At 33.8% G+C, this 13022-nt stretch overlaps 1 protein-coding gene and 1 long non-coding RNA gene across 3 annotated transcripts in view; both read right to left on the bottom strand.

Annotated features, from left to right (window-relative positions):
- The window catches only part of LOC107671877 (uncharacterized), a 10650-nt gene extending 9432 nt beyond the window's left edge, over positions 1-1218 (bottom strand). Inside the window, exon 1 of the long non-coding RNA XR_001632266.1 lies at positions 878-1218. This is a non-coding gene — a long non-coding RNA (uncharacterized LOC107671877). The remainder of the gene's footprint in view (positions 1-877) is intronic.
- Positions 1219-5361: 4143 nt separating this feature from the next.
- LOC107671898 (chitotriosidase-1) lies at positions 5362-11042 on the bottom strand. Of its 2 annotated transcripts, XM_016464907.1 has the most exons (11): positions 10918-11042; positions 9821-9869; positions 8896-8928; positions 8504-8672; positions 7898-7945; positions 7556-7718; positions 7373-7482; positions 7231-7288; positions 6052-6240; positions 5867-5947; positions 5362-5770 (listed from the first exon to the last, which is right to left on the bottom strand). In XM_016464907.1, the coding sequence occupies exons 2-11, from the start codon at positions 9834-9836 to the stop codon at positions 5411-5413; spliced, it is 1227 nt and encodes a 408-aa protein (XP_016320393.1). In that variant the 5' UTR covers positions 9837-9869; positions 10918-11042; the 3' UTR covers positions 5362-5410. The 2 variants fall into 2 exon arrangements, with proteins under 2 accessions (XP_016320393.1, XP_016320394.1); XM_016464908.1 differs by lacking the exons at positions 9821-9869; positions 10918-11042 and adding an exon at positions 9621-9771.
- Positions 11043-13022: the final 1980 nt, after the last annotated feature.

The following is a 13022-nucleotide window of genomic DNA, read 5'->3' on the forward strand; positions in this document are numbered from 1 at the left end:
AATTTAATATTTTTAAATATAATTTTTGTTAACTTTTTCTTTTTTTCAAAAGTGTTTCATATATTAATAATATTTTGTTGTTGAAAAAATAATATAATTGTAGTATTAAAAAAAAAGATCAAACTATTTATAACACCATTACTTTCAAGCACGACTAAATATAACATTTTTTCAAAATCAGAAATTGAAAACAGAAAAGGTATTAAAGTCATTTTTGGAATGAACTGCATTTTTATAAAACTATGGAGAATACAAATTTAGCAAAATAATATTTTATACTCTGCTGATTCACATTTAACACTATTCACACACAAACACCTACCTCATTATCAGGTCTAAAGGAGAAAATGAACTTATTTTGATTTCCACATGAGGTTCAGTACTGATTATGAAAGACAGAATACACCATCATTACCACACATGCAACTGAAATCATTTCTAAAGCAAATAGTTGTATGTCTCACTCTGGTCACATGCATTTCCTCCACTGCTCACTGCAGTCTATTGGATCCAGCCAAGCACAAAATATAGGAAGACCGATACAATCAGATGAAGCTGTGATTGACAGTAAAAGTGGACACTATATCTGCTTGTGTGCATGTGTAAGATAAGCGTGCTGATGGGGAACACAGGCACGTATGCCAAAGCAGAATCACAGTGGTTAGCCTCAAACAGCTACTCCATTATTATTCACACAAACACACAGTTAACAACACTGATTACCCCAGTAAATTCAGTCATGAGCATGGGGCCTGTTTTTGGAGTCAGTGTAATAATGGAAATCACCCAACTACATAATCAACCACTCAGCACCTATATGTACATACAAGCATGTTACGATATTAACATGCAAGGAGGCGACGGAGTGTGCACTGACCTCTTCATATAGTTCATAATGAGATCCCTCGGGAGCCTCTTTACAGCTTTGCACAGTCTGTTTAAATTTCTGTCCGGCTCCTGAACAAAGCCCGGTCCACTGTCTGCTTTAATTAGAAGAAGATAACCCTAACATCTGAATTTCATGAACAATTCTGCCAATCATTTCAGCTCAACTGAGAAAAACGACACATAGGCTCTTAGCCAGCTCTTTTTTCTCTGACGATGGGTTATTTTCTGAGGGATTTCTCTTACCGTGGTTTTTTAGAAGCTGAAAGGGTTTGTTATTGTTGAACGATTACACAGAGGTCAAGGCAGAGACACTGTGCATAATCCGGCAGATGGCACTTCACAGAGAATTCATTATGAGTAAGTGGATTACAACTCTGTAGTTATGAAGGGTGTAAAATAACAAAGTATGTTGTAACTCTCACATACGGCCATTTTAGTAGTAAACTGAAATTATTCAATTTTGACCTACTTTTAGCCTCATTAGCAGTGCAATCAAAGTCTAAAAATCACTATTATTATTGTTCCATAATTTAGCAAATAAATAAATATATTAGAGATGCTGGACTAGCCTGAAAACCTTTTTTTTTTCTTTTTCTTCTTCTTCTTTTTTTTTGGATGATTTGAGCAACAGAAAAAATACCCTACTATTTAAAAGCTTGGGTCAGTATGATTACTTTTTTATTTTATTTTATTTTATTTTATTTCACAATTTTAGGAATAAACTTTGAAATGAATACATTTTAGCCTTGTTAGTAGTGCATTCTAAATCAAATATCACTATTACTATTGCTTATAATTTTAACACTGAATAAATTAATTAGAGAATATTAGAGCTGAACTAGCCTGAAAAACATTTTGAAATGATTTGAACAAAAATAATATAATAATATAATAAAAAAGAATAATAACATCAAATAAAGTAAAATAAAATAAATTATTACTATTATTAATGTTATTATTTGTGTTAAATTTTATTACTAATTTGAAGTATAAGCTCTATACTGTTCAAAAGTTTGGGGTATGTTTTTTATATAACTTATTACGGTAAAGTCTGTTATAATGTTACATAAGACTTTTATATCACATGCCCATTTTTACTTAACTTTCTAATTATAATTCAATATTACAGTTTCTAGTGTATTTTTGATCAAATACATAGTCTTTATGAGCATAAGAGATGCTTTCAAAAACAGTAGAGTATATAGAACATCAAATTTTCACCATTCAACTAGACTGGAACTGTACTTGCATGACTAGAAACATTATAGTGGTGTTTTCAAGACGGCTGTTGTGTAGACTGACCTAGTTTAAAGAGATCCTGTTGTAACCAAACTTGTGCTACAAACACGATGAAAACCATGCAGCTTAATGAGGGGTGGTGTGATTTTAGGGAGTGATTAGCCTTAATTGTCCCCTGGTAGACAATAAAATAGATGAAAAATCCCCCAGACTTACACTGAAGTAATATTTTTTGACCTAGCAAACACACAACATGCTAAACACCTTAGCATCTGCACCAAAACACCCAGTGATGGTGGCTTTTGCCCTTACATCGTCTTCATTGTGCCTATAGCGCTACAGATAAATCCTTTTTCTCACAGAATTTCATTTCTCACATTGGAGCAAACAGACAACAGAATTAACTGTGTACTACATGATGCATAGCCCAGTTGCTCAAGTGGACTTTAAGTAATTAAGCATCCTCTAGCCAAATGCAGAGGCTTTGCAATTTTACGCCTAAATTAATTACCAATACCATTCATGGAACATTTATTTGCAATCAGACCAGCCGAGTGAGACAATGGACAACATAAATTATAATGTTAGCCAACAGTGAATGTCCAGAGTCGGTTTGTAATGGCCAGCGGCTGGCCAGAGATTTATAGCACCATATTCTGTAAACTTGTTCATTAAGGCAAACAATAGACTGTGTCAGCAGAAGATCTGTAAGATTAATCACACTAGTTGATCACTGTCCATAGGTTGTTGGATATGTCTGTGTGTCATCTAAGTCTGGCTAAATTGAAGTGGTTTATTTATGCTGTAATGGTCAGCTGATTGTTAGGATGCTGCAAATTGGAATTTCCATTTTAATGAAAGGACAGAGGAACATATCTCAGTGCTGTTAGTTTGTTTTCAGCCTTGAGTACCAGTTTTATAGATTTATACACTTTAGACACTCAAAGACACTATTAAATTGGGCCTGTATCTTTATCTAAATGTCACTAACCAAAACCGCTCTCCAAATGACAGTTATCTTGTGTATATCAGAAAATGGACAAATGGTTCAGGAATTGTTGCCCGCTTCTATTTCACAGTGTCCTAGCAGGAACTTTAATTTAATAGCTGCCCAAAGTGGGATATGGCTCACGCATGGATTTTTAATAATTTTGTAAGTTTTTAAAAGACTTTTAGAGTCAAATGTCATGCACATGAGTGAAATGAAGGGGAATAATTGGCATTAAACTATCTTAAAGGCATTCTGCATCGCAGGGTTATTCTCAAAAACATGTTATTTTTCACTCATAAAAAAGTAAAATAGTCAAGAAACTCCAAATAAAAGGCATCATTTATAACAGTTTATGAAATAATATTACATGGCTTGACAATACTGTGTATTGTTTTGCACATTTAAATATATTTATATTTGAAATTAAAAATCTCTTGTCCCCTTTAGCTGATATGCATTTATTTGCTATTATTTTTTTAAGGCATAAAAAGTGTGCACAAAAAGCTGAATATGTAATTAATATAATAATATTAAATAATTTTAAAAGAACAATTTTCCCTTTTATATTTATTTATTTGTTTGTTTGCTGCCAGTTTGTTAATAATTGTAAAAAAATATATAAAAATAAAAAAAAAGGAAAAGTGCAATGGTCAAAGTATAGAGAAGAGGCTGTTCAAATATTAGTATTGTGCTTTTTTTTGCAACAAACTGAATATGGGAAATTTACATTTAAATTAATTATTTTAAAATGATTTAATGCTTCAATCTATTGATTTTGTCTGATTAGTGGTAAATACTTAAATATCAATAAGAGTTGATATTGACACCATCTTCATTAAAATAAAATAATAAAATAAAGAAGAAAAGTTAAGATGTTCTTTATGAGTTGTGGTCATGTTAAGATGCTGCTAAATATTTAACATCAGTTTTTATGGGAGAAAACTGAACTGAAATTTTTTTTTTTTAACATTCATATTAAAAAATTCTAATTTAAACTCAAATTGTGTAGATTTACCACTAAAATCTACTTAAAGTACATCTATATCACACTAAAAGAGTGCAATGCGCATCAACACAAATATATCCTTCTCTAAAGATACTAAATGACGCTCATCAGCTTGTGATGCTGAGCTGACATTAAGGAACATGTTCTCACACGAGGAGACAACAGCCTGTAATTTACCTGCATCTCCAAATGCTCCCAATTAAAGTCTAAAACAGCAGGATCCTTGTGCACACCCACTGTGCCACTGCTCTTCTGAGCCACAGGCAGCTGAAGAACCAGGTGCGTGTGTGTGTTATAGCCCAGGACGTCCAAGTAATAGCCTCATAAATCTACTCATGCATAAAGCAAAGCAGACCTTGCCGCCATTGGGCCAGCTATGCCTACACCTGCCATCCTGAACAGAGAAGCCAGTCGCCCTCCAGAGGCTCAGTCTGTGGAGTGCTTCATCCAGGCCCGTTTTGGGGAAATCATAATTTTGGTCATACAATTAGCTTAGAGCTTAATGAACACAGATGCTGAGGAACATCCACATGCACAAGCACTTAAATTGATCTCTCACAGCTTTGCATTTCTGTTCAAGAGAAGAATGTGAAATCACTGAGACTTTTATGCTACATATTTATTTCATAATGCTGCATTGATCTGCTCTGATATACAATAAGCTTTTTTTTTTTTTTTTTGCAATAAGCAATTATTAAAAACATTAGTTCGTAAAAGCATGAAAACTTAATGCAAAAAAAATCTCATTAGCATAGTGCAAAACAAAATTAGTCAAATAACTGTAATGCAAAAAATCTAATTCTCAGTACTATAATGCAGAACAAAATATTATTTTTTGCACTATTACAAAAACTGTATTCGCATTACCATATTGCAATGTCATTGTCATCCCTATAATGCAAAAAATTTAATTCTCATTACTGTAATTTACTGTAATGCAAAAAAATAATAAATTGTAAACTAATTACTATTTACCAACATTTTTAACATTACAACCACAATTATTATATTATGATTTGACAATAGGAATCAAAGACAAAATAGGAATCAAATATTTGAATACATTAAAGTATATTAAAGTAATGAGAATTTTGTGTGGAAAATTAATTGTTTAATATTAAAGACATAAAATACAAATAGATAGATAGATAGATATACTGCATATTAAGGTTAATGAGAATTTTGTGTGGAAAATGATGTATATATATATATATATATATATATATATATATTTCTATAAGCAGGTCTCTCATTAACATTCATCATATGCAAATTATGTATTAAGTTCACTCCATGCCCTGGCGTTCTTCCAGGGTTATGTTGCTTTGAGGAATTATTGGACGATGCTGATGGTGATGACGGTGACCATGGTGACGATGGCCATGTTGATGGCGTCCATGGTGACGGTGACCATGGCTGCCGTAACGAAGATGAGAGTGATGATGCTGGTGGCGGCTGTGGTGATGGATCCTCCTATGATGATGACCACCATGCTCATGACGTCTGTGTTCATGATGTGAATGCAGAATCACCTTTGATTCAACCATCGCTCGTTCTTCCTGAGTAATGTTTGCACACATGGAGTTATAGAAGACGTCCAGATCTATGAAGACAACTCCTATGCCACCAAAGCCTTTCTGGAGCACCTGGACATTAATAAATGCAACATCATCTTCTGATTATCCATCTAGTAGTTTTCATTTCTACATTATGTTACTGCTTTAAAACTACACTTCACTTACCTCTGCTACAAGACTTTGCTCATTTGAGAGACTTGTTAAAGTAATGAACCGCTCTTGTCCACTTTTAATGGCCCGACACACCTGAAAGGATAAGCGTTTCAGATGATTAAACAATTTCGCCTAAGCTCTCCCTGAGGAAGCTAATAATTAATGCTAAGCTAATACTGTCTGCGGTTATAGCCTACCTGATCGCCCAGGTATAAGCCCAAAACGTGGATGTGATCCTTCCTTCCTGTCTCTGTATTCATGTCATCATGCTCGAGGTGATCCCTGTGGTGATGCCGTCGACGTGACCGGCGTAGAAAAGCAGGCATGGCTAGATTGAGCTTTTGCAGGTCAACTTGCTGGTCCTGCCAGTGTTGGACTGTTTTGTCCTGTCAAGGAAAAGAAATATGAGGTAAACCCAGAATGCTAACATGCTAACAGATAAATATGATTTACCCAAATATGACGGGTCTATATCCTTGCTGGTTCTGGAATAACATTCATACGAAGATCTCAAGAATTATAGATGCTACAAAAGTTCTACAGACCAATCATTTATCCTCTTTGGAAGCAGTTTTAATGGTGTTAGGGCTATAAGTTGCGTTATTCCTGGACCATCAAAAGACGAAGGAATACATCCTACTAAATCTAATCACATTATGTGGGCTGCATTTTGTAGGCCAAACCCGGAAATTAGTTAGCAGTTTAGCATTCAGCATTTCAGTTTCCATCGTCCTGAAGTCAATGGTTTTTTGGTTAGATGCCTAAAATAAGGTCTGTGGTGAACACAAACTCAAGATATTTTTTTATACTACATAAAATACACAGTATTGCCCACCCACTTGTGATTTCTTCACAGCTTTTACTTGCCTTTAAAAAGGCAGTTGCTAAATGGGAGTACAGAGGCTGTCGGGACATTAAACATCACACCAAACAGTGTGAACACCAAACTTAACTTACTAGTACACTTTCACAGCTTGTGTTGTCAGGAAAAATGCTTTTAAATAAATACTAAAAGAATTGTCTGAAGCTTAATGATGGTGATGTTGAAGTCATGTGACCGTGGTGTATTATAGTCTACATTTAGCTTTTTACTTCTGGTGATTGTATTTGGGCTGCAAAATCCATAAAAGTTCTGTTCATTTGTGAAGATTACAATAATGAACAAAGCATGTAAGAATCAGAAACTTTTGTTGGTCACAGAGCTTATTTTCTGCAGTAATCCAAAAGCCAGTGGAAAAATTCTATTGGCTCTTTGATGAGTGAACCAGGGTGATGCTAACATCCAAAAATATGTCATCCTTGAGGCACTCAATGAATTTCAAAGCCAGCAAATAAAAGCCTGTCTCAACAAACTGTAAGAAATTTGAGTCGTTTACAATGTATGGTCCGTCCTTTTCGAGGTGAGCAGGCAGAATGGAGATGAAGTCCACATACCTTTTGAAAGGAAAGATACTATTAAGTACATAAAATAACAGCACAGCAAGTGCAATATGAATAGTGCGTAGGAACGAGACTCACTGTGAAAGTGTTCGCTCATTATAAGTGACTGCACTGTGGTCAACAGGCTCTAGTACAGACACTGACAGAAGTAGAGGCTGGGTTTCTTCTTCAAACGCGCCTTTTAGACTCTACAGACAAAATGGAAGCTTGTAATAAAAATACACTTTGTTTTTATTAAAGCCTGCAAATAATAGTCCTTACCTTCAGAAAATTTGTGAATAGCTCTATGGTTCTGCTAGATTCAGAAGAAGGGCAATCCAGCCAAGTCACATCTAGACCGTCTAAACTCTTGTCCTTTAAGTATGTCAATACCGTTTGAACAAAAGTCTCAACACCGGCCTCATTAGCAGACATCAGCTCCAACCTAAACAACAGCAAATGTAGTTAGTCAGGTGGTGCCAATATGTGCAATGTCAATATAGTGTCACTATACTGTCAATACACTCTCATGGTATATATTTTAATGAGTTTTCAGATATTCTCTTCATTGATAAGTACATGTAAACAAAAAAAAAGTGGTAAAAATATGATTTTTTTTTGTACCTTGATGATTTGACTTCCAAGCCAAGCAAAATCTTCAAAGTTGGATTTCTGGAGAAAGTTACATATTTTTATGAACATGTTTTTACATATTATTTTAAATAAAGTGTGTGTAAAAGACTAAAATACTGTATTATGATCTCACACACACACACACATGTAAAGTAATACTATTTACAATAATAATAATACATTTATTCATTATTTTTTAAATATGTCTGAATTTAAGCAGTTCAGTTCAGTTCAGCGTTATTATCCTTAACTAAAACTAAAGCTCAAACTAAAATGATTAAAAATAATGTTATGAATTGAAATAAAATAGCCATTAACTGTAATTAAAAAAATATACAAAAATATACAAAATATAAAAACTTAACTTATTTTATTTCAGCTATTTGCCAAGGCAACATTTCTCATTTTCGTTTAGTTTAAGTTGAAGTACTAAAATAACAAAAATTAAAGCTTAATAAAATATATAGACATCTTTTAAAACAACATTACAAAAACACACAACAAAAAGAAATGCTAAAATTGTATTTAAAGTATTGACAAAAACACTAACAGTAGATTCAGTCAAATAATGAGTCAAGAAAAGATCAAACATCAGACCTCTCCTTCATCTTTCTAATAGTAAGACTGTCATCTTCCGACAAGCTTTGGAGGTAAAGGTCGTCATCAGTGGAGGTCAAGGGGAGGATGATGTGAGAGCACGGCCCCTCACGTGTGCGGTGTGTTAAAACATCCAGATAGCAGGTCAGTCTGTAACTCCTCTGCGCACCTGAGACGTATGAGTGAGAGAAAACTTCAGTGCCGTGTTATTATTGTTACCCTCGAAGCTTACTATTTTAGTTTCAGCTTGTTCTGCCTCTCAAATGTGTCCTTTCTCAAGTGCTCTCTAATCTAGCAGCCGTGTGCTTGTACCACACACCAGCGTCACAAATGCAATGTTCTCCTTGAGAGACTGTTGAATGACAATTTAAACAGGTTGCGAGTGGACTTACCGACTGAAATCACCAGGCAAAGGAATGGAAAAGCTGAAACACAATAGAAAAATACTTATTAATAACTTGATACACTGATAGAATCGAGAATTATATGAAAAATGTTAATAAAGTAGTTTGTGAGAGTTGTTTTTTTTTGCAAGTTAGTAGGCCTGTGGTTGTTCCAGCAGCGGAAACCTAAATTAAAAGCCACATCCTGATGTGTTGTGTAGATGTTGTTACAGATAATACTCAACTGCACAATTTTAAAGCAACAAATTATGGCAAAAATGCAACATATTAAATGCTTGTCTTACATGTAGAGCTATTTTATGTTATATATTATTTTGTGGTATGTGTCACAAGAATCTGTTATGTTTGCTATAGATCCAAAGCACAGATGACTGAGCAGCATCAGCAATATCTACGTTCGATTTTAATATACACTACTGTTCAAAAGTGTTTGGGGTTGGTAAGGTTCGTTTTTTTTATTGTTTTTGAAAGACGTCTCTTATGCTTACCAAGGCTGCATTAAATACTCCTTGAGAAATATTATTACAATTTAAAAACAAGAAACATTTCTCATTATTATCAATGCTGAAAACAGTTGTGCTGCTTAATATTTCAATAGGAGCCACGATGCATTGTTTTCAGGATACTTTGATGAATACATTTTTAATAACAAGTCTGTATGGATGGTCACTTTTAATAAATGTAATGTGTTAAATTCTTTAAAAAATACTTACTGACTCCAAACATCTGAATGGTTGTGAATTTAAAATATATTCAAGGAAAAATGATTCACTTCCAAGACACTTAGTAAAAGATATGTAAACTGTCAGCAAATAATCTGCTGAAAAAATACCAGTTTAATAACGACGTTTAAATGTCAAAGTTTCACAATAGTTTGAAGATCAGAAATACGAAACAATGCATGAAAACTTGCCTCTGATGAGCTGCATCGTTCCTGAAGAAGTCAGTAGCTGCTGTGTTGTCTGATAAAGGCAGACTATATATTATACACATACAGACACCACTTCCTGTGTCAACACTGGCCCCAAAGTTTCCCCGTCAGCTTCACACTTTGCTGATGAGAAGCCCATATCCTGATGAATGCAGGGTTGTACAACAGGCCTGTGCCATCCTTCTACACATACTTATATTAAATACTTATATTATATTACATATTTATATTAAAGCAATGCTGATTATATTTTCTGAGGCAGCAAAATTAGCTAATGACACAGAACATTGTTAACTTGAATATTATTATTTGAACAAACTGAAAAAAAGCTTGTACATTTTCTGGCAATAGATTTCTGATTCAAGGAATACAGTAGTTCACCCAAAAATCTAAATTTGCTGAAAATGTACTCACCCCACCACATGCCATCCAAGATGTAGATGACTTTGTTTCTTCATTGGAAGAGATTTGGAGAGATTTAGCATTGCAAGCATTGCTTTCACCTGAGAAAGCAATATTATGGATAGATGACTAGTATTTTAGTCATAAACAATGGTTTAAAGTTAAAAATGTCTTAATAATTAAGTTATTACATGCGGCTTTTCACTTCACAAGATGTTAATTGATGGACTGGAGTTGTGTGGATTACGTGTGAATAATTGTGATGTTTTTATCAGCTGTTTGGACTCTCATTCTGACAGCACCCATTCACTGAAGAAGACCCATTGATGAGCAAGTGATATAATGCTAAAATTCTCCAAATCTGTTCAGATGAAGAATCAAACTTGCCAACATATTGGATGGCCTGAGGGTGAGTAGATTTAAAAAAAAAAAAAAAAAATTGGCAACCTAATCCTATTAGGTCTGAAATAACTTTTATTCAGAGATAATCAATGGAATTACATAAAAACTGCACATATATGTATACATACATCTGATGTGGTTTTACATGCTATATTTATGTATAAACTGCAATTTCAGAACTTTACAATTGTCAGACTTGATTTTTAGTTAAAAGATTAGTCATTTAAACGTAGGTATGTTAAAAATTAAGCCATGATTTTTCGAGGAGTACTTACATTTGAAAAATGTAGCTTCTTACACTTGATTGTGATTTAAGCAGACTTCAAGGACCCACCACATTCACGGACGCCTGTTGAGACCTGATGGGCTTAAAGACCGTGATCCTCTTCCTCGCTCCAGATTAAGCTTTGTGTTTTATCCAGCTCAAAAAGCATATCGCCACCTCTTGAAAAGGAGTGCATGTCTGTTTCAGTCTGTATACAGATTTTATTCAAGGTTTACATTTGAGTTATGATATAAATATCAGCTCACAATGGTGAGTCTGGCCTACAGAGCTTCACAACACCTGTTTAGTCAAGAAGGCAGCAGATATAAGCCAACATTTAAAGCTATTTTAAAGCAAATGTTAACCACATAAACGCTCACCACATAATACTTAGCAACTAATAGCAACTCAGTTTTGTGTTTTTGCGACTTTGGAGCCCTCTAACGTTAGTTAAGTGTGTGGAATTCACTGTCGTAAATAAAGAACAGACGTACCTGTATGTGGTGTGTGTGGGAAAGAAAAAGAAGCCATTCGTTTTTATTAGTTATTAAAGGTCAGAGTACCATCAATATCGTTTTTAAACTGATATTTCAAGGTAAAAACAACAACTAAACAAAAAAAACGTTTTACAGCAGCAGATTCACGTTGAAGCGGTAGTAATCTAGTAAATGAATATTATTGAACTGCTGCCCCCTGCTGGTGAGACGTTCAAACACGCTCAAACTTACAACTCCTAACTTCAGATCAGTGTACATCAAGAAAGACAACTTGGAATTTTGGGATGGATTTAAACAACAGTACTTTAATCCCCTTCAGAAGTCTCAATGTAACACATACTGTGCAAAGTTTTAAGCTGCAGGTAGTATAACTGTAATCAGTGACGAATCTGCATACAGCTGGTTAAAAGCAATATAGTACAAAACTGCTTTACATACATGCTATAGAATGAAATATTGTTGGTAAAAGTTCAGCATTTTGAAGGTGACCCCTTCTACTCATTCAAACAAATAATACATTTAACATTTCTATGCAATCTAGTGCAAAGTACTGTGTTTTTTGTTACTTTTTGGCTCCTAAAAATGAATTGTTTTCCAAAAGACTACAAAAATGATTTACTCACCATCAATATAATTTTTTGTTCAATATAATTTTATTCATAATTTAATTATGAATTACATTTTAGTATGTTTCTCATACAAAGCTATTATATGAGTTGGTTACTTTTTTTTTTACTATAAAAATTTGGATTTAAATGAAATGGCGGTGAATAAATGACAGGATTTGGGGAGAACTGATCCTTTAACATCTGCAAATTACAACAGATCAGACCACACTTAACATTTGCTCAACACACATACAGACAGAGTGCTCATTCCTCAAATAAACGAAACATGAAATTGAAAACATTAACACTTGTTTTGTCTGGCAGAATATCTTGGAGGAAAAATAATCCAAAAATAACATTTCACATGATGACAACATATTTAGTATTCAAAAATATGGTGAATTCAGCTCATGGTTTTAACTTAATACAATTTAGTGATAATAAGTAACCAAAAACATAATATATGCAGAGGACTGATCACAAGTTAGTCATTCATTTAATTGCTCAATCAGCCCCACTAGTGGCAAAGAGAGGAACTGCATAATAATAATAATAATAATGCATCAATGGTAACGTTCGGAACAGAATACTAGCCATACTGCCAAGTATTTACTATGCATATAAAGGTAGTATGCAAAACAGAATGCATTATGCACCAATAAGCTTAGAATGCTGCATTGTCACATTTCAGTAAGTACTAATGTATGGCTATTTTGCATGTCTTGGCTTTTAGTAGTCTGATCAAATAACAAGTCAACATGGTAAAAGGGGCTTGATATTATTACGGCTCATCATGTTGGTAATGGAAAGTCAAGTGCACTTCATTGTGACATATAGTGTCCTGTGCATACATTTTGGAAGAACTGTTCAGATGTATCATAGTATACACTATACAGTAGACATTAATGTTTTATTTCAAAACATTACACAATATTACTGTTTACTGTATTTTTGACCAAATAAATGCAGCCTTGGTGAACATAAGAGACTTCTTTCATAGATTAAAAAAA

Source organism: Sinocyclocheilus anshuiensis, unplaced genomic scaffold (assembly GCF_001515605.1).
Source record: "Sinocyclocheilus anshuiensis isolate Anshui unplaced genomic scaffold, SAMN03320099.WGS_v1.1 scaffold1089, whole genome shotgun sequence".
Lineage (NCBI taxonomy): Eukaryota > Metazoa > Chordata > Actinopteri > Cypriniformes > Cyprinidae > Sinocyclocheilus > Sinocyclocheilus anshuiensis.

What these genes read in the sequence shown, in the direction of transcription:
- LOC107671898 (XM_016464907.1), bottom strand. An exon ending in TTGGAAGTCAAATCATCAAG is followed by an intron (nt 7,719 to 7,897) that starts GTACAAAAAAAA and finishes GCTGTTGTTTAG; the next exon opens with GTTGGAGCTGATGTCTGCTA. An exon ending in AGCAAAGTCTTGTAGCAGAG is followed by an intron (nt 5,771 to 5,866) that starts GTAAGTGAAGTG and finishes ATTAATGTCCAG; the next exon opens with GTGCTCCAGAAAGGCTTTGG.